The 20,320-nt window shown below is 43.2% G+C and overlaps 1 protein-coding gene across 1 annotated transcript in view; it reads right to left on the bottom strand.

The window, feature by feature from the left end:
* The window catches only part of ELP1 (elongator complex protein 1), a 29,269-nt gene that overhangs the window by 628 nt on the left and 8,321 nt on the right, over positions 1-20,320 (bottom strand). Inside the window, exons 10-35 of the mRNA XM_015849949.2 lie at positions 19,848-20,078; positions 18,950-19,120; positions 18,534-18,633; positions 17,348-17,530; positions 14,946-15,052; positions 14,347-14,450; positions 13,475-13,528; positions 13,270-13,375; positions 12,527-12,642; positions 11,747-11,820; positions 11,049-11,127; positions 10,697-10,776; positions 9,765-9,905; positions 8,682-8,767; positions 7,954-8,102; positions 6,893-7,016; positions 6,365-6,462; positions 5,149-5,350; positions 4,322-4,383; positions 3,838-3,900; positions 3,638-3,698; positions 2,941-3,054; positions 2,158-2,269; positions 1,098-1,225; positions 541-695; positions 86-164 (exon numbers count right to left, since the gene is read on the bottom strand). Of these exons, the coding sequence (XP_015705435.1) occupies positions 86-164; positions 541-695; positions 1,098-1,225; positions 2,158-2,269; positions 2,941-3,054; positions 3,638-3,698; positions 3,838-3,900; positions 4,322-4,383; positions 5,149-5,350; positions 6,365-6,462; positions 6,893-7,016; positions 7,954-8,102; positions 8,682-8,767; positions 9,765-9,905; positions 10,697-10,776; positions 11,049-11,127; positions 11,747-11,820; positions 12,527-12,642; positions 13,270-13,375; positions 13,475-13,528; positions 14,347-14,450; positions 14,946-15,052; positions 17,348-17,530; positions 18,534-18,633; positions 18,950-19,120; positions 19,848-20,078 (2,979 nt within the window). The remainder of the gene's footprint in view (positions 1-85; positions 165-540; positions 696-1,097; positions 1,226-2,157; positions 2,270-2,940; positions 3,055-3,637; positions 3,699-3,837; positions 3,901-4,321; positions 4,384-5,148; positions 5,351-6,364; positions 6,463-6,892; positions 7,017-7,953; positions 8,103-8,681; positions 8,768-9,764; positions 9,906-10,696; positions 10,777-11,048; positions 11,128-11,746; positions 11,821-12,526; positions 12,643-13,269; positions 13,376-13,474; positions 13,529-14,346; positions 14,451-14,945; positions 15,053-17,347; positions 17,531-18,533; positions 18,634-18,949; positions 19,121-19,847; positions 20,079-20,320) is intronic.

Genomic DNA, 20,320 nt, shown 5'->3' with positions numbered 1-20,320 from the left:
TAAACTCCTACAGATGAAAAACACTACAATGCTGCTGGCCACAACGATGCTCCACAGCTACACCCTACCAGGAGTTAGAACTAACCTTGTACAGCAGGAACCACCATCCTCTTCTGCTGATAGGCAGCCATAATGCTGTTTGCGGTTGAAGTGGGTCCCAGGACCTGTGAAGAATTAATAGCCATGTTCAAGGCAAGTCCCAGAGCAAGGATGCCTGCACAGAAAATTATTGACAAGAATGGAAGTTAAAATTCAGCCACTTGGGCTAGAAAATAAAACAGTATTCCTCCGTTCCATCAGAAGCTGTATCTGTCATACATTTTATACTGTGTATAAAATAAACACTGTGTGCACAGTGCTCCAATACATCTGCAACCAATACATCTCCATCTCTACAGAGTATTTGCTTAAACTCTATAGAAAAGGACAGACTTAGAAAGCCAAGGAAATATTCTGTGATCTTTAGTAGAAAACACAGAACACTACCAAATTCTTGATACTGTGAAGCAGACATTACAGGTAATGAGGATAAGCACAAACCGGGTTGAGAGAACTCTGCTGCAAGGCTGGAGTCCAGATTTCCGGGATTGAGGTCTCCATCAACTGCAGAACTTCTTCCAGGACTTGCTGCAGCCCCTCAGCCTGCTCATCAAACCCAAACAGCACAAGCTGCTTCAGAAGGGCATGCACGTCTCCTGCAGAAGGAACAGAAACACAAGCGATGGCACTTCACACAGGTGTGATAAATTAACAGCAGTACTGTCTGGTATCAAAGCACAGGAAAGAGCTGCAGATCAGAACTGGTTCTCTGCTCCTACCCAGACACTACAATGCCTCAGTAGAAACGTGAGTCAATCCTGTCTTGGCACCAAGAAGTCTTAATTTCTCTGCTCCCCAACTTCCAAATGAGGAGAGCTCACACTGTTAGGTGCTCCTCCAACAGCAGAGGCAGATAAACCAAATCAAAGTCCACCACAGACAGCTTATGTAATACAAAGCTCCTCTCCCCACATATCCATTATGAACAAGAGGGAGCACACTGCCCCAGTTGGCCGTGTTCTAAAGTCAGAGAGCAGATTAACATCACCGTATCATACCCTTCACAGAATCAACAGCACGGACATTTTCTCCCAGAACTTCCAAAAGAGCCATATCTTCAAAAGGACTCCCCTCTTTCAAGCTGTATCTCTTGCGCTCAGCCTTGCGGCGGTTCTTTGAGGATCGCCTAGGAAAGGAGGATTCTTAATTTGACTGTGCACAGGGGTAAGTCTGAAGGAAAGTCAACGTTTGAGCAACTTCTCTATTCTTCATTATCACAGGAAACCAACTTCTTATCACGAGTCAGTAACTTAGTGCCTCAATATGACCACCTCACTCTGATACAGATATGCTGAAAATTAAGGTTATATTTTCTTCTCTGTTTAATCTGAGCCACAGCTGGTGCCCCCAAGAGCCCGCATCTTTTCTACATTTCAGACAGGTAATTCAGAAGTGGTACCACAAACTGCATCAGTCTTTAATGCAGCCACCTGATACTGCAGCTTATATTGAAAGTGCTCAAAAGCAAGAAAGAAACCCACTGTGGAAATATAATAGTTATTAAATTGAGCAATAACCCCCAATTAGGGTGGTGAGGTGCTGGAACAGGCTGACCAGAGAAGCTGTGGATGCCCCATTCCCTGGAGGTATTCAAGGCCAGACAGTCTGGGCAGCCTGATCTGGAGGGAAGAAACTCTGCCCATGGAAAGGGGTTGGAACCAGGTGGGCTTTAAGGTTACTTCCATCATTCTATCAACTACTAAAAATGCAAAACTTAAGGCAAAGATAATAAGCGCTTTGCACAAGCTGTTAATGTTTGAGAAACTGCCTATTTCCTGTGCCAAGCCTCCTACAGTCAGCTATTTTGGCATCACGCCGGTTGCCTACAGAGACAGCTCCTGCAGAATCTGTGCTCACAGCTCCTCTGCTGGTCATTCTGTTCCTGCTGCACTACCAGCTTCTGGCATTTTCTGCTCTATCTCCCCCAGTAAGAATTAAAAAAACAAGAAATGCATGTAATTAAAGCAGCTTCAAGACACGTACAGTTGCTAGGAGGAGGATGCCAAACAAAGGCTGATGCCACACCAGCCACCATCTAATTTAAAGGCAGATACCTACGCTGATATTCTTGAATTGCTGTGTGAATATCTGCTGCTCATGTCGCTGGCTGTCACAACACTGCTGGTTTCAGACAAAAGGTCAAATTCTGGGCAATATGGTGCTTCATAATCTGCAAAACATATTAACAACTGTCACAGCAAGGGAAAAGGTCAGTTATTTCAGGCTTTCTCCCTGGGTAATCTATGTACTTTCTAGAAAAGAAGCCTTGCAGATTCATCCTACCTGCTGCCACATTGGAGCCTTGGGGCTCCCAAGACGACTCAGCTCACAAGAAGGAACAGAAATTGAGAGAACACTGCTCCTCTGCCCTGGCAGGGACTGTGATTATTAAGCAGCACAGTCAGGGGAACAACAATATCAGAGAAAGAGATTTGGACCAGAACAGAACATTCTGCTTTTAGAAAATATCCCCAAGCCTGTGTAAGCTGGCAGGTGAATATACATAGCAGAGATTCTTAGCACAGAGGATATGCTGAGCACTAAGTTAGATGGCACTACAGAGACAATGCTGTCTCATTCTGAAGAGCTCTCAGTGGCGTGTAGCATTTTTACCTCAGGAAAGCTGTGACACAGGTAGTACTGAAAATAAAGGCAAATGAGGTCAAATGAACTACAGCGAGAGTGGTGGCTGAGATAAATGCTATTTCTACAGTTGTAGATACCACTGGAGACACAAGAGCACAACTGCATGAGGCTATATAGGAACCACAGAGAACAACCAAAGAAAAAATGATTACATATACTCATGCAAGAGAAAGCCATATGCAATTCAATACCAACCCTGCAGGCTCTCACAGGCCTTCTCCTTCAGTTCTCGGACCACTTGTAGGCGACTCTTATGATGAAGAAATGCTGTTTTCTGAGAATCTAGGAACATCAGCTGACTTTTCTGTGCTGCTCAACAAAAAAAAAGCAGGTCCAAGGTAAGAACACAAAGATTTGTACAAGGGCAGTCAGAAGAGCATTTTTCACAGGGACCTTGAAGGAGCACAGTCCTTCAGGAACATGGGAGATCAGCAGCAAAGCTGGTAATATAACTAGAGTGGAAAAAATCTGAAGCTTGTAGCACAGGAGGTCACTGACTTATGTGCATCTGTGTATGGAGTGAATTAACTTGCCAGATAAGTGTCTTTGGAACAAGTGTTTGTGATACCAGAAGAGAATGCTCTGTGGCCACATGTCTCCACATTAATTAGGCTCAAACTAAACAAAAATATTCCTCAATTCATAGAACTCACTGCTCATAGCATAAGAACAAAGAATATCTGATATCAATGAATCATCCTTTAGGGACTGAAGAGAGAATAAAGATATACAATAATTGTTTCAGTTAACTGGCCAGCATCAGTTGGGTGGAATCAAAGCACCCTTCCACAGAGCTTCCAGTATTAGTGTGCCATGGCCTTCTGTAGACCCAGTAAAGACCTTCTTTCACCAATAAAACACAAGCAAGCGTCAGATTCTTGCACATATTCACCTTCTAGTATGGCAGGTTTGAAGTTGGTCTCCAAAATATCCAGTCTGTCATACTTGTGAATCTGGGTCAGGAAAAGGAAACAAAGTATTATTTAAAGATGCAACCCAGATTCCATTCAGGTTCCTGCACACTAAAAAAAGTATTTCCACTTCTTACAATCCAAACAGTATTTCTTGTTCTTGAGATATGAAATGTCTTACCAGCCTTAAAGCCTCTTCCCAGAAAGCCCCTTCTAAGAGTAGGATAACAGCCTCTTCACAGTCCTGTAAAGAAAGAACAACCATGTGCTGCTGCTGATGCTACTAACTCACATCCAGGTAGCAGCTGCTCAGATGCACACCTCTAATCAGCAGTACCGGACAGCACTGCTGTGACAGCTACTCTGAAGCACTAAAACTGAAACCTAAGGCTGGCATTAAAAAGGCCCTTTCTAAGGGGAAGCCCCTCTGGAACTCAGTCTTCTTTATTCCAGCACACATCTCTGAACCAAAAGCTTTTAATAACAAAATGGAGGCAACAGAACCAGGTTTTCCATCCATTCCCTGCTCACTGTACCAACCGAACCTGCTCTGTTCTCCCAAAGTGCCTATGGCATGGACAGTTCAATAACCAGCACGCACTGAGCCATGTGTGGCACAGGACAACAGAGAAAGAGGGGTACAGGCAAGAGAGTCATTACATTACCTCAGTGTACTGTTCCAGGAGCATGGCTGCCTCTGCATGCTTTCTCTTTTCAACCAGTTTTCCTATAAGAAAAGGTGGAGTTCGGTTTTTCAGGAGCAGCTGAATTTTCTACCACAAAACAATGAAGCTAAAGGACATGACATTCACTGCAGCACTTTTGATTTGCTTATGTGCTTACTTAGTTTGCCTGATAAAATAAGGGCTGCATGATACCACATCAACTGCCTGCTGCTTGTAAAACTGCTGGTGCACATTTCTCACTGCCACTAGAAGAGGTTCTTCCTGACAGTGTGGGATAGAAACCTCCTAAGAGGAAGGAGGCAGGATGTAAACAGGAAATCTCTCTTGAAAGCTTCAGTGTATTGTACACACCAGCTATCCGCTGGGAGAAGACTGCCTCTTGCTCTCTGAGGTATAGACAGGAAGCACCAAATCTGTGAGGTTCAGGACTTCCAGTTCCCTAAAGGTCAGCACCTCAGTCACATTCAACACTTTAAGGAATCTCCACTTACTAAGGTTAACCAAAGAAAAGGTTTGGTTCCAGCAACTGGTTGCAAGGAGAGTGAATGAGCCAGTCAGTCTGGGGCAACCAAGGCCACACCTCGCTTAGCAACTTCTGGGTGCCCAGCAACTCAGCTCCAGCGGTTTTTGGCTCCAGTGAGAAACAAAGGCAATGTGCAATCATGCGAACCCTTGGGAATCACAGGCCTTAAAGAAAAACACTGCTGAAGACTGAGGTTTGCACTAATTTTCAGTGAAAATTGCAATGAAACAGAAATAGGAACAATCAGTTTTGGTTTGTACGCTTCCATCTTCTCAAGGCCTACCTGCCATGGTCTGTGCCAGGCTAGAAAGCTTCTCCTTTGTGTAACCTAGACGAGAGGCCATGCATAGGGCTTGCTGCCAGCTGCCACTGCTCAGAAAGGTATCCAGTGCTTTTTCAAAGATTCCAGCTCGAGCAAATATCAGTGCAGCTTGTTCATAAAGCTGCTTCTGAATCAAATACTCCCCATATGCACTGCTGATATCCTGTAAGACAGGGACAAAAGAAAAGTAAGAAATTAGCTGTACAGTCAGCAGCAGTCCTCCACTAGTAAGAATTATTTGGCCACCATTACAAAGTCATTTTCCACCCTTCCCTGAGGAACCTCCAGGCACAATGTTCCTACATTTCAAACTTTGTAACAGCCCAAGAGTTGATGATCAGCATACACAGAAATCTCATGCAGAGCTAAAGCAAGAGACCTCAGAAGGTACTTAACTTTCCAAGCTGGGTATACCAGAGACTGCAGAAAATCAGCCCCTTCTTTCCTAATCAGATGAGCAAAGTTTGTGAAAAGATCTGTCCAAACTCTGTCACTCCAGGAGTGAAAGACAAGGGATAACACAGGCCCTCCAACTCTGCAGGTACAGGCTGCTTGGAATCAATCCTCTCTGCACTCACCTTGTGACAAAAGGACAGTTTCTGCTTCTTCCCTCTTACTTCTTCAACTTCTTTTATAAAGGCTTGTTTGTTGTATATTTACATAATCCAAATTAAACAAATTAAAATGCATTCATTTATAATTCACCTTAGCTTTGAGTGAGCTACAGCTTTTCAACAGCACTGAAATCAACAACAGACTCTACAGTCTATCTAGAAGAACTGCGAGCTCTTAAGCACTCTCCAGAAACATCTACACACAACAAAATGTCTCCATACAACCTTCAGGGCCACACTGAAATCCTGTACCGCAAGCACCACTAGCACACCACAGGACAGTGCAGCAAACACCAGACTCCCAGGTGTTCTCCTGGTCATCGGATCAAAGAAATAACAGTCATCCTCTTGATGCCCAGACCTTGTAGGCTCAGTGCTGAGGGCAATTCCCCATATTATGCTGGAGAAAGGCCTCGGACAACACTGAAACAGGAAACACCCTGCAGAACTTGAAGTCAAGCAGCTGTTGTCTTATTCCTGCCCTCACTCAAGGTGTTGGAGACACATGCAAACACAGCAAAGAATTAAAAACCTGCATACTGCAGGGTCACATTCTTACACACCTTGTACTCCTGGGTACTGGAGGGATACAGCTTCAAGGCTTCACAATATAGATTCTGATCCTTAACCAAGTTCAGAAATTCAGAGAAGTGTTCAGGACCTGTAGAAATATTTTAATTCTTATAGCAACAAAATAGAAAGCAGTGTCTCTGACAGCTCCCAGGGTTTACTGTTACTGCAATATTGCAATCTTGGGTATGAGAGCACAAATACACCTGTTCTACCACTGTAAAACTGAAGGGATTCACTTCCTTAAGGTCTGCTTCACTTTGGTCAACAGTATCTACAGGGGAAACATCACCTATAGCCAGAAGAAATCAAGACTTGTGCTTCATGATTAAAGGGCAGTAAACACCTCTCTCTTTGCTTTAAGCTACACTACAGAAACCACAGAGAATAAGCAAGTTAACCATGAATTACTAGGAGAGGAGATGACCTGGTGCAATCCCTTTTTCTTCCCCCAGCAGGTTCTCAAAAATGCTATACTGCAGATTTTCTCCTTAAATACACTGCATGTGCAGAACACCTACCACATTTGCTGAGATGTCCAAGTGCTTTGGTGTATCTTTTCAAGTGTTTGTCTATTGTGTATCGCTGATAATTGGTTTCCATTTTCCGGAGAGTATTTAAGAATGGTAAGTATTCTTTTGGGTCCTGTGAAGAATAAAAACTGTGATTTAGTTAGTTTGCTAAGATCCTTATGCATCCCCATCTTCACCTGTAGACAGTCCCATACTTGAAATTACGTGATAATACATTAGGAAAGCTTTTTTCTTTAAATGTAAGCTGTGTTAAAGAATATGTATTAGTAAATTACAAAGCTCACATGGATTTCAGCAGCATCCAAGGAATGGATGTGGCGCTGGACAGCCTTGTATGGTGGCTGGTGGCCCTGCACATAGCAGCGGAGTTGAAACTAAATGATCATTATGGCCCTTTTCAACCCAGGCCATTCTATGAATCTATGAAAATTCAAGTCTGTCTATACACCACATATCACATCAAATATTGTTTGCTATTAGCTACTATCGCGTATAAATTTACAGTTATAAAATGGATTGGTATCTTCCATTGCAGGTTATAAAAATTACATTTTTATTAACATAAGCAGTGGGTTTCAGTTGCTGGGCTCATTAATTAACTCAGAAAGCTCTGTGAAGACCCTCTGGAGAAAATTTCAAACTTCAGACACTGCAAGACACATTCAATTATTGCAGCCACTGCTAACTAAGTAAAGACTGAATGGGCACAGAATTGGGAACATAATGCATGCAGATGCAACACCTCAGAAGTTCTTCCCAGCTTGAGAAAAAATCCTTAGGAGTCCTTCCGAGCTTGGCAATGCTGCTCTAAAAGAGCCCTACTTCACCTCAAGTATGAGCAAGTTTCCTAAAATGCTCTCAACAGCTGATAATGGAGGCAAAGTTATGTCCTGTTCCTACCATCATCCCAAACACACTCAGGACTTCTGAGTGACTGAAATCCTGCCTGGCAGAGAGCTACAACTAGCAAAATGTGTGGGTTGATTCATAGACTACAATAAACCCTTGGGAATGTAGAAAAATGATTAACCGGAACCATAAGCTAAGACCTTTTGAGACTTCTCTGCCACCATGACGACTAAATCAAAGTCATATGTGCCCAGGGAATAATCATATAATTCATTCACATCCACAAGGAAAAGCAGGTACTTCAGTGCTTCCTCTGCACTCACAGCTGCAGCGTTCGAAGAAATGTTCTCTGTAATAAGAGAAAGAAGCATAAGATTTCATTATTATCGGTAGAACCCTGGCCTGAAGGAGGGATGCAATGTATGGAATGTTCTTAATGCTGCATTAGAGACCATCAAATTCATGACTCATTCTGTCTTGCAGGAGAGGATTACTTTGGCTGTTGGCAGAGGCTTTCCAGGTACCTTCAAGGACTCACCTATGTATGGTAACTTTTAAAATGTGTAATAGGGACAAGTCAGAATCAACAGCACAGAACACAAAGTAAAATTTGCTTAATTGAGATACCAGGACAAGAACAGGAAATGCCTATTTCATGCTGGGAGAAATAGAGTTCTGAACTGGGGAGCAGCTCCAGCTCTGGGCTCTGTGCTGGCATTCCTAGATGAGAGGATTAGCTGAGGGCAAATACAACATTTTTAGCTGACAAACTGCTTCTTCATTAATGACAGTTTTGGAAACATTTGTTTTCTGACAGCCTCCACAAACAGCCATGTTAAAATTTAATTTTCAGTGTAAATTATGCTAACAACAAAAGCTTCTGCAAACTCCACACACTTTCAATGCTTTTGGGTTCTTGATACATCACCTCGAAGATCATGAACCTTCTGGAGAGCAGTTTCCAATTCTGGAGGATTTTTCTTCACGTGTGCTGTTAGTATTGATAGGCAGTATCTGAAGAAAACAAAAGCAGTAAATGAAAAAGTGGGACAGCAGTAAAAATGTTTATTCGAATTTTAGCATATACTATGAAATGTCTAGTTTACACTGAAATAGAAGGTTAGATGGAGATTCAAGCAACTGGATCCAGTGCAAGAAAGCTTTTTTTGCAGGTTATTTACACTCTGATATACTTCCCATGCACTATTTCAAAATTGGTTTCCTAGGTTTTCAGCCATGTTTCTAGGGGCATAGTTTGTTCACTAAAATTGTTTAAGTAAACTGTCTAAACATTCAGGGCTCAGCAGCAAACCACTGTCTGTTGCTCCTCTATCCACTGTTTCACACATAGACTATCCATGGTATAATGATTTCCTTCACTAATCACTGCTATGATCTTCCTTTGCCACCTTGTCTAGACTTAATTCATCCAAGGGTGGTGGCAGAAAGGTAACCATTCTGAAATACAGCAGAAGATGTACAAAAATAGCTCAGTCTCAGAGAGAACAGCTGAGATTTTTCAGAAAGGCCATCTACTCCCCAAAGTAAAGGAGCTTAAGGAAAGGGTACATTTGGTACTTAGGGATGTGGTTTTGTGGGCAATAGTGGTGGTAGGTGGATGGTTGAACTAGATAATCTTAGAGGGTCTTTTCCAACCTTAATGATTCTATGGCATCCCTGGGATGACAATCTTGCTCACATCTCCCATCCTCCATACTACACAGTTTTCCCACATTGGGTTTATTTTCAAAACCCTTGTAGGTCTCCTGCCTCTATTACTTCAACACTTATGGGAAAAAAAGTTTTACTATCTGATGAATTTACTATGCATAGTGTTTTTCAGAAGACCATCCTCAGAAGACAAAAGGTATGGCTGAATAAGTTTTGCAGAGCACAAGTTCCCCTCGGGAGATCCAAAGCAAAATAACTGAAGGACAGCTTCCCTTTTCTGTAAATGACTAAAAACAAGTCTCTCCAATTGTTCCCTCACCCACAATAATAAAATGCTCACTTTTCAGGGTCAATGCATTCCATGGCAGCTCTCATCACATCGCATACGAGGTTCACTTTTTTCTGTTCAGGTTGCTGATGTGGTTTATCATTACTGCTACTGCTCAGAGATGGGTACATAGTCTTGGTGAAATCTTCATCTCTAAATAAAAACATACACTGTGAATACCAGTGTGGTTCATCATCTACCAATAAACAGTAATATTCAGTAATATTAAAACCTCCAGAAGATAACTACTCAACAAAATAGCTTTTAAGTCCCTCAGTACAGACACAAAATGCCCCATTATTACAAAGCTCTCCAACATTTCTCATCCATCTGAAGTGACTCTCAACCGAGAGAGGTACTGAAAAACAACTGGTCAGAACTATCTTAGCTTATAAAACTCAGAATGCATTATGCGTATTCTACTAAATCCACTGTGGAGATGCCGAGCACAAAGCACTTTTGAAAATTAAGCCATCTGCTTTTACTTCCAGGCAAAGATTTAAGATCAGGTCAAAAATGAAAATAAAACAGAGCAGCTGACTGATAACTCCAGCTCCCAAACAATTATATACTTCAACAAGCCTGAAAAGCCCTGAAGCTATGAATGCTTTAAAGCCTCTTGTCTTGACAGTAGGCTGTCTTGCCCCTCTTTATGAAGGTACAAAACATTCTCTATTCACATTTACCCTGGTAGAGCAAAACAGCAGACAAGCGCCAAAGCAATCAGATGGTGTCCTGATTTGTTACAGGAAAAATGTAATGACAGCCTGCAAATATGAATTCAGATAAACTGAAACTATTCAGCTTACTTGAGTTTTTATGACCCAACATGCCAGACTTCAGGCTGAGTCATTCCACTCAGACTGAAGAGCTGCCAATATTTTGGTGAAATAATCCACCACCATTGATGACTTGTTAGCTTCCATTTGCAGAACTATACTTACTTAAGTTCTGTGAAAAACAAGTTGATATAGTTCACAGAATCTATCTGCTTGATAAAGGTTTCTACATTTTCCAGAAATACCTGAAAATGAACAAGAGTATTACTACTGTTATTCTGACAAAGTACATTATTTACAGGAGCACATTCAAAGACCTTATCTGAACGGGCAGCCTGGTCTAGTATTAGATATGGAGGTTGGTGGTCCTGGATGAGGCAGAGGGGTTGGAGTTTGATGATCTTTGAGGTCCCTTCCAACCCAAGCCATTCTATTATTCTGTGTACGTACAATATGAAAGAATCCCACCAGCCTGGATGGATATGAAAAAGAACACCACAGAACTGGGTATACTTGCCTTGGGATTGTGGTCATAGAGAAGATTGAGGTTGATTCTCAGCTTCCTCATACACTGAAATGCTTCCCTGAACATAAGCCTAAGGGGAAGAGTAAAGCAGGATAGTTTACATTCTGGATAGCTACAATACCCACAAACAGAGGTAACTGACCAGAGGCAACCACAGAGCCAAGGAGGGCAACAATAGCTGAGGCAATAAGCTGTGTAAATGACTCTCCAGAAAAAAATGTGCAAGGTCTGCTCTGCTCACTGCCAGCCTCTGCAGTGAAACAGATCAACAGGTCATGCTGGAAAACTGAGACAGCCATTGGCTTCTCGTTCCTGTCTTAGAGAAGTACATTTCAGTCTCATGAATCTAATTTTGTTTTAGAAAACTTGAATGTAAAGCGATTAAACCAGTACAATATGAAAAATAGTAAGCTAAACCATGAGATTATCAAGACATCTGGAGAAAGGAACTAACCAAGACCTTTCCCATCCACAGTCTCAACAAACAAGCCCCCCAGTGATAAATTGTAAGGAGGTACTGCCAAAAACTAGACTGGTAGGCTGGTGACCCTGGAAACTGTTTCATTCCAAGTGACGACAAGACAGTACATTTCAGACTAGTCTCAAATCTACCTCCAGCACAGGATCAGCCAGCTGCTCAACAGCTCAGAATGCGTTAGGGAAGACCAGAAAACACTGGTGCTATTTACCTGTCTAGCCACTTTCGAATCTGGGCAAGAACCAGAGCTCGATGGTGAACAGTCTCCAGATTTCCTCTTGGCATCTACAGCAAAAAGATCCATGCATTCATTTATTTGTAGCTACTCTGCCTACATGAAAGGCGAAGCAAGGACAGGCCTGCTGCTACTTGCAGGTGACAAAGGCCTATTTTTTCACTTCAAAGGACAGTTCAAATGAACCTGGAAAAATATCTGAAAATTGATTCAGCTCAAAAGCATTGCTTCCTCAGAAGATTGGACTCCATTCAATTGGATGAAACTCTGAGTAGTATGACCATACTTTCATGTTAGTGGTGCATTAAAGAGGATGTCAAACTACCAACCTCTAGAGATGCACTTCAAACAAAATTCTTCTATGTGAGCTTGTGCTGATTCTCATGAGTGAGCATAGCTCTGCAAATTCTGTACAAACTCAGTTTCATGTCTCATGGAGAGCTTCTTCATTTAAGAAGCAGCTCTGAGATTCACAGGAGAGGCCATAACATATACCATTACACTCTGCCATAGGAATTTGAACTCTTCACTTCACTACACACTCAGTTGCCTGTGCTCAATCTAACTCCCAGAGCCATGCCCAAAACTACTCCTTATCTAACCAGGCAGCTGGCGATTGACACTGAACTGAAGAACAACAGGACAGCACCCTTGCAGCACTGCATGTGTTATTTGCAGTCTGACCAGCTACCTGCTGAGACAACCCTTGTACACACAGACAGCAGACCTCAACGGACATGAGTAGAGAGCACTGACCTGAAGCACAACCTTTGTGTCCTGAGGTACAACAGTGATGATACGTGATCCTCGCTCCACCTTGCGCAAGGTCTCACTGTTTGGGGCTGCAACACTGCTCAGGCCTACCTGAAGGGCTGAAGATAGCACAGTTATCAGTATCCTGACAGACCACAGAACTGTGCCACCCTGTCAGGCTTTCACATGTAGCTCTGCAATGTTGTACTATCTCAGTCAGTGATATCCTGAAAGGCTGCTACAGGTTGAAGGCCTTTCAGTGCTAAGCATTGCTGTACAAAGTAGGAAGATGTCCTCTGTTTACCTGAATTCATGCCTAATGCATAAGAGGGGAGAAGCAGGGAAAAGCGTACAGCACCAGTAAGCTGTCATCATACTTCTTCTGAGGTTCTCACTTCTTTCAAAGTAAGATACTACCAGAAACTCTTCCTATTGGGACCCATTCTCCACCACACACTTTTGAAGAACAGAGAACTTTTTTTGTCTCTGAAGGTGAAGGACAGAACAAAAGGACAACAATTTTAGGGCAAAACTTGCTACCTGGGAGGAGTGCATGATTTTTAACATCCCTTGTGCTCTTTGCTATCTGACAGATTTTTAAGAACAGCTCTCTACCTCTGTATCTTAAGTAGCTGCTCTGAGTGACCCAAATACAGCAGGTTTGGATGTAAAAAATGGGGACAGATTTTAATTCCAAGACAATGGCCATGAGCTGGCAGGAGCAGGCAGGCAGAAGTGGCATTTACCTTTCACTGACATGTTCTTCAAACAGAAGCACTGACAGGTGTGGGAGTTGGTCGTCACCAACAAAAACTCATTGTATGTTGCAAACGAGGTGATGTTGGATGCAACCTGCAAAAAAATGACTACTTTTATTTCTGTCTGAAGCAAAACAGAACAAATCTTTGGCAGGGAAAAAAGGGGTGGAATGAGGGGTAAACATGTTGGTACCTCAGTATCATTAACGAAAAACCGACATCGATCTGTGAGGCCCAAGATCACCTCCTACAAACAAGAAGGATGACAAGCATAAGGTATCAGTCTCACAGTCTCCAGTTTCACCACACTGACCACCAATGGATTAAAGCACCTTTTGATTAAGTATCAAGAACCTCACGTGAATTACCTAGAGGAATTGACAGGAATCATGCAACCACAGTACCTGGAACTTACTTAAGTATTTCTAAACTCTCTTAGCTGGAAACTCAGCTTGGTTTACCCTGTCACACAAACAGCACAGTAACCAAACATGCAGAGCCATAACAGACCATTAAGTCTGTGCTTTTTTTTTCCCCACCAGCTTTTGGTCCAAAATTACAGAGAATAGAAGAGGAGGACAAAGTAACTCCATGCAGCCTTCACCTGGATACTCACTGAAGGACAGAAAACCTGAAAATACCTGCAAAACAGCTAGCTACAATAGTTTAAGGAATGTCTACCAATCATTGCAAATAGGAGACAACAGTAGCATGACATACAGTAAAACAGTGCAGCCATATTTGCTAACATAATAACATCAGAAAACAGAGCAAAATACTGATTTCTCAGAAAGCATAGCAGTGACTGCTGGAAATCTTAAAAATGAAATTTCTTGCTCTTCAACGACATTGTTTATTACATTAACAGAAAGAGAAGATTCACTTTTAACTGCAAATCACCAGAAATGTTCTAGAAAAAATGGAAATATATGCTCTCAGCTCTGCATAGCATCTCATAAAGAACATAGCTGAGAAGTATCACTGGGCCACTGGCAGAGTATGATGGTGTATATCTGATGCAGACAGCAACTAACTTAGGAAGTCAGACTGCTCAGTCTTACTTACTTCACCACCAATCCTTGTGATAGATGTCTGCATGCAAAGGTGAGGGAACTGGAGAGCACAGCCACTGCTAGTCTGCCAGGGCTCAAGAACTGGAGTAGAAGCCCCTAGAAAGCAAAGACCAGATAGTTTACCTGTCAATCAAAGATCCAGACATTACAACCACGTATAATAAATCTCACTAAAACTTCATCTGGGAATAAGCTACAGTATCTAACGGACAGAAGGGTAATGCTGAAGTTAAGTCTATGACAACAGCAAAACAAAGGTGATAACTTCTAGGGCTCTGCAGCACCTTTATTCCACTACATATTGTGAAGTGCCAATGGGGTGGCAGTCAGTCAGCCCTTCTGGAGGCTCTAAAACAGTTGTGTGCTTTTCAAATCACAAAGTCAGCTACCATTATCAGCAACAGTTAAGTGCTTAAAAAAAATAAATCGCCAATTTCCATCAATTTCTATGAGCAGAGAGAACATGAAATGCTGCATCAACTACTAGCATGAGTCACCCACTGTCAGAGCAAGACAATTTGTCATTAAACCTTTTAATACATTTTTAACAACTAGACCTCAGACCAGGCACCTTAACAGAGATCACCTTACCCCAGAGGTACTTCAGGATCTGTCTATCAGCCAGCTGTAGAGCTACAGTTTTCATCACTGGGCTGCAGCACAGGCTGATCACCTCTCCACCTACAGGCAGAGACAAGCTAGAAGAAGATACAAAAGACACAGAATGTCAGAGTAATTGGAGAGACAACCTAGAATCGCTGAACAATTTAGATTAATAGGGATATTAGAGATCATCCATTTCCAAGCCCCTGCCCACAGGCTGGCTTGCCCACCACCAGATGAGGCTGCCCGGGGCCCCATCCAACCTGGCCTTGAATGCCTCCAGGGATGGGGCATCCACAGCTTTTCTGGATAACCTGTTCCACAGCCTCACTGCCTTCTGAGAAAAAAAAAAAAAATCTCTTCGTATCTAATCAAATCTTTACTCTTTTAGTTTAAAACTGTTCCCTCTGGCCCTGTTGCTATCTGACCACGTGAAACGCTGATTTCCTTCCTGTTTACAAGCTGAAGTACTGGAAGACCATAACGAGGACTCCCTTGAGCTTTACCTTCTCCAGGCTGAATAAGTCCAGCTCCCTCAGCCTTTCTTTATAGAAGAAGTGCCCCAGCCCCCTGATCATCTTCATGGCCCCTTCTCTGGACCTGTTCCCACATCCAATTTCTTCCTTATCCTGAGGCCTCAGGCCTGGATGCAGTAAAGCAGGCTTTTTTTTTAACAAGGTCACACCAATGTGTGACAACCACTTCTTTGGCCCAGATGGCCACATCTCTTCTGATACAGCCCAGGATACCGGTGGTCTTCCTGTGCTGCAAGCACACTGTCAAGCTTTTCATCCATGAGGACCTCCAAGCTTCTCTAAAAGGCTGCTCTCAAATACTTCTTGCAGACTGTACTCATGCTGCAGACCGCCCTGACCCAAGTGCAGTATCTTGTTGAACCTGAGGCTCACATGGGCCTACTTTTCAAGCTTATATGGGTCCTCTGGGTGGCATCCCTTCCTTCTATTGTATCACTTGCACCACTCAGCTCACAGTGCTGTCAGCAGACTCGCTGAGGGTGCACTCGGTCTCACTCTCCACATCACTGATAAAAGTACCTCTGAGGGACACCATTCATGGAGCTGTCGACCAAAACCCTTTGTCTGCAAGCATCCAATCAATTCCTTATCCACTGAATAATAAAGTCTTCAAATGAATCTCTCCAATTTAGAGATAAGGATGTGGTGAGAGACCATGTCAAAGGCCTTGCAAAAGTCCAGGTAGATGGTATCAGTTTCTTCTCCTTTGTACACTGATACTGTCCCTTTATCACAAGCCACCTGACTGGCAAGGAACAACCTGCCTTTGGTTACGCTGGGCTGGCTGTCTCAGATCACCTCCATGTCTCACATGTGCCTTAACATAACTTCCAGGAAGACCTGTCTCATTATCTTCTGTCATTATCAGTCACAGATGCAAGGCTCACTGGTCTGTAGTTTCCTGGGTCTTCCTTTCTACTTTTCTTAAGACTCACAGTGACGAATCCCTTTTTCCTGTCACTGGGGACTTCAGCCATGACCTTCTAAATATGATGGAGAGTGGCTTGGTAGCAACATCTCCAGGCTTCTTCAGGACCCTTGAATGCTTACAACCTGCTGCCTTGTTTTCCCAGCAGACATCCAGTCAGTTGAGATCCCCCAACAGAATGGGATTCTGTCAATGCAATGCTTCTTGTAGATGAAGCATGAAGGGCTTTTTCAACAGGCTCTCCTTGATCAGGAGGCCCAAAGTAGACCCCAACCACAATGTCCTTTATCAGTCTGGTCCCAGATTTTTACCCACAAACTCTCAACCTGTTCATGGTCTGCTTTTCAGAGGCAGCTCCTTGCAGTCTATTCATTTCACACCTGTGTCAGGTGAGACTGGCAAAGAACAGCACCAACAACTTAAGACAACAGGCATTTGCCCTAGCCACTGTCTGCATACCTACAGCATGTTTATATGCAAACTGCTTTTGTTGTGTGAGTGCTAAAAAAAGTGACTCTCAAAACCTCAGTCCATTTGACTTTCTTTCTGCTCTGACTGCACAAAGCCCAGCAGTAGAGGACAGGAATAACAAGGGCTACCAGTGCTCTCTAGACAGTGGTAATAGTGGATAAAGGGTAAAGAGAGAAAATCATTCTCAGAGTTCAGAGGCCTGCTCCTTTGTCTGAAGTCCAGAGGTATCTTGTTACCAATACAGGCATGTTAGCACATCATGTTAGCTTGTCAAGCTGGCTGTGAGCACTGGAACTACATGCATAATAGGCAGTTTCATTAGCTACTTTTTACTTCTGCAGGAAGACACAAAAATCCACCCCACAGCCTCCAGGACACATGAGAGACTTAATTTCCTCTAAATCCTGTCCAGAGGCACCCTCAGATCACACCCATTACTGACAGATCTCTAGTACCGTAAATTGAGGTGCTCTTCTTCAGCTCCAGTTACGTGAGGTGCTGCAGTGAGATGATGGAGGACAGACTGGGCAGCTTGCTGATCCTGACCAACCACCAAGAAGCTGTCATCTGGCAGCCAGGTCAGAAAACGGAGCCCCAGAGGATTCATCGCCTCATTGGTGTTGCTGCCTAGATCAACTCTGTCATGGAATAAAAGAGATTGTAAGCAGGTAGAACCTGATTTCAGCAGGCAACATTAAGAACCACACTGCAGAAGGCCAAGGACTTAGAACAGAATAAAAACTACAATAGAATAAAATAGTTGATGTGGAAGGGACCTCCAAATATCATCCAGTCCAACTACCTGATGATTTCTGGAGTTATAAAGAATTAAAGCATGAGGGCATTATTGAACAGTTTGTGTTGAAAGAGATCTTAAAGATCATTTAGTTCCAACCCCCCCGCCATGAGCATTATCTAAATGCTTTTTGAACAGTGACTGGCATAGCGCACTGATCACCTATCTAGGAAGCTTTTCCAACTGTTTTGACCACCCTCACACTAACAAAATTTTTCCTGGCATCCAATCTGAACCATGTGCCACTTTCTGTCCCTTTCTGTGCTCTGTCTCTCTATCCCTTTCTCATCACAGTGTTTCTCACTATATCCTCTATTCAACTGGCTGCCCACTTCTCCCACTCTATACACCTGACCTGCTCCCCAGACATACTTTGCCTTGCTCCATTTCTCAGTCCTCCTGCCCATCACTGGACACACTTTCTTCCTCCATCTCTGTCTTAAACTTGACCTTTCTCTATCTCAATCCCTCCATGCCCTTTCCTGTCATTACTGCTTCTACAACTGTGTTGTTTTTCCTGGGCCTTTCTTTGTCTGTTTGTCCTGCTCCCTGTCCTTCTTCTGGTCCATCTCAGTACTACAGCCAAACACTGCTCCCTTCCGCGATTTGTCACCACTCCTGATAGACCAAGACCTCAGTCAAAGGACTAAGAATAAACTATCAACTGCACTGTGCAAGCCCTAGGGGTTGAAGCCTAACTGAAGCCACAGGCTCAGTACAATGAAGCCATGTTACCAGACAAGTACTTCAAAAGCTTCAGACAGAGGTCACAGCTGTGACCTCTAAACAAGCCAACCAGACACAGTCTTTTTCTCTCCACTGCGGTTGCAGTAGTTATGTATTACCTGTATGTTTTATCCAGGTGTGGCATTTCCACATTTGCTTTAAATCCATTTCCACCTATAGCTCCTAACTTGACAGTGGGGTCCTTCACCATGCTCTGACCTAGTAAACACAGAACAAAGCAGAAGTTATACATCTTTCCAGCTGAGCTGCTTCCATCTTCACTCTTATGGAGAAAAACAGATGTCACATGAAGTTATGAAAGTCGAAATATACCACACCTACATGCACAACCACCACCTACTCCTCATTAACAATTAATTAGCGATTACCTTGTGGAACACAACTACCTCATAATGTTACAGTACAGAACCCACTGAGATAACAGCAACTGCCCCTTGTGAAAAGGATATCAAATACTACGCCACTCTCAAGGAGAGATGGTTTCCTTTAAAAAGGCAGTACAACATGCTCTCACCATATCTGTACACGTAGATCTTGTTATCAGCATCCAGGATAGCCATGTCTCCACTACATTTGGGATCTGTGTGAAATGCAATCTGATTAACTGCCTGCTTGAGCTGCAGCTCATAGGTGCACATGGGTGGAGGCACTACAGCATGCTGGAATGCTGTGACAAGTACTTTAGCTGCAGAAGAAAAGAGAAACAAATCAAGCTGTAACACAGTTCAAATGTTATTGGAGTTCTCCACTGAATATAGAAACAGTGCTCAAGAACAAACTAAGATGTCCTAACAATGTCCTAACAATGCACTGATGTAACAACAGTGCTGAAAGGGTTGGGGTTCTTCAGCCTGGAGGATAAGGCTCAGGAGGGCCCTACAGCAGCCTTCCAGTACCTGAAGGGCCTACAGGAAAGCTGGTGCTGGACTTTTTAAAAGGGCATGTAGCAACAGGACAAGGGGAAATGGTTTTAAACTGGAGGAGTGCAGATTTAGACCAGACATTAGTAAGAAACTCTTTACCATGAGGGTGGTGAGACACTGGCAGAGGTTGCCCAGTGAGGTTGTGGGTGCCCCCTCCCTGGAAGCATTCAAGCCCAGGTTGGATGCGACTGTGAGCAGCCTGGTCTAGAAGGAGGTGTCCCTGCCTGTAGCAGCAAGGGTCTTGGAATCAGATGATCTTAAGGGTCTCTTACAACCCAAACTATTCTATGATTCTATGAAAATACAGCTGCTGCACCCCTTGCAGGTAATCCCATTAAACCACCTCTGAAACTGTCCCCAATATCAGATGTCCCCCTCAGTAAAAAGCACTGCATAAACAGAAGACAGCAGTACTACCATAATCTCCAATAGCTTGCATTCAAAGGGCCATGAAACTTCCTTTATCTGCAAAGGAGTCCCACTGCTTACCTCCATCTATGACAGCCACATTTGCCATATGCAAACTATTCTCTCCCATTCCACGATCTGTAGACCAGTGCCAGTCGTAGAAGAGGTAATGCCAACCCTGGCAGAGTATGTGCAGTCTATACGGAAGCACTGAGTCCCACAGCAGTGACACCAACTTATTTTCCTCCGAGTTACCAAAATGCAGACTTTGCTTCAGGTACCAGTGATAGTTCCCTGTAGTCCACAGCTGGACTATAGATAAAGAAATGGTTACCAGAGACTACTGCTTCAAACCCATCTCAAATGCTCCCTAGCATGCTCTTGTGCAGATGGAAAAAACTGCAGTGAAAATAAGTTTTACCCCTCCAGCCCATGTGCTCTGTCATGCAACACCCAGAAATATAAAAGATATTAACCACAGATTTTTCTCAGAAGAATCAATCTTAGAATTCCTCCACCTAGTCACTGTGAGAAGGCACCCATAGTTTTAGGAA

Source organism: Coturnix japonica, chromosome Z (genome assembly GCF_001577835.2).
Source record: "Coturnix japonica isolate 7356 chromosome Z, Coturnix japonica 2.1, whole genome shotgun sequence".
Taxonomy (NCBI): Eukaryota; Metazoa; Chordata; class Aves; order Galliformes; family Phasianidae; genus Coturnix; species Coturnix japonica.
The sequence above is the reverse complement of the archived record's forward strand: the minus strand, read 5'-3'. Positions and strand labels throughout refer to the sequence as shown.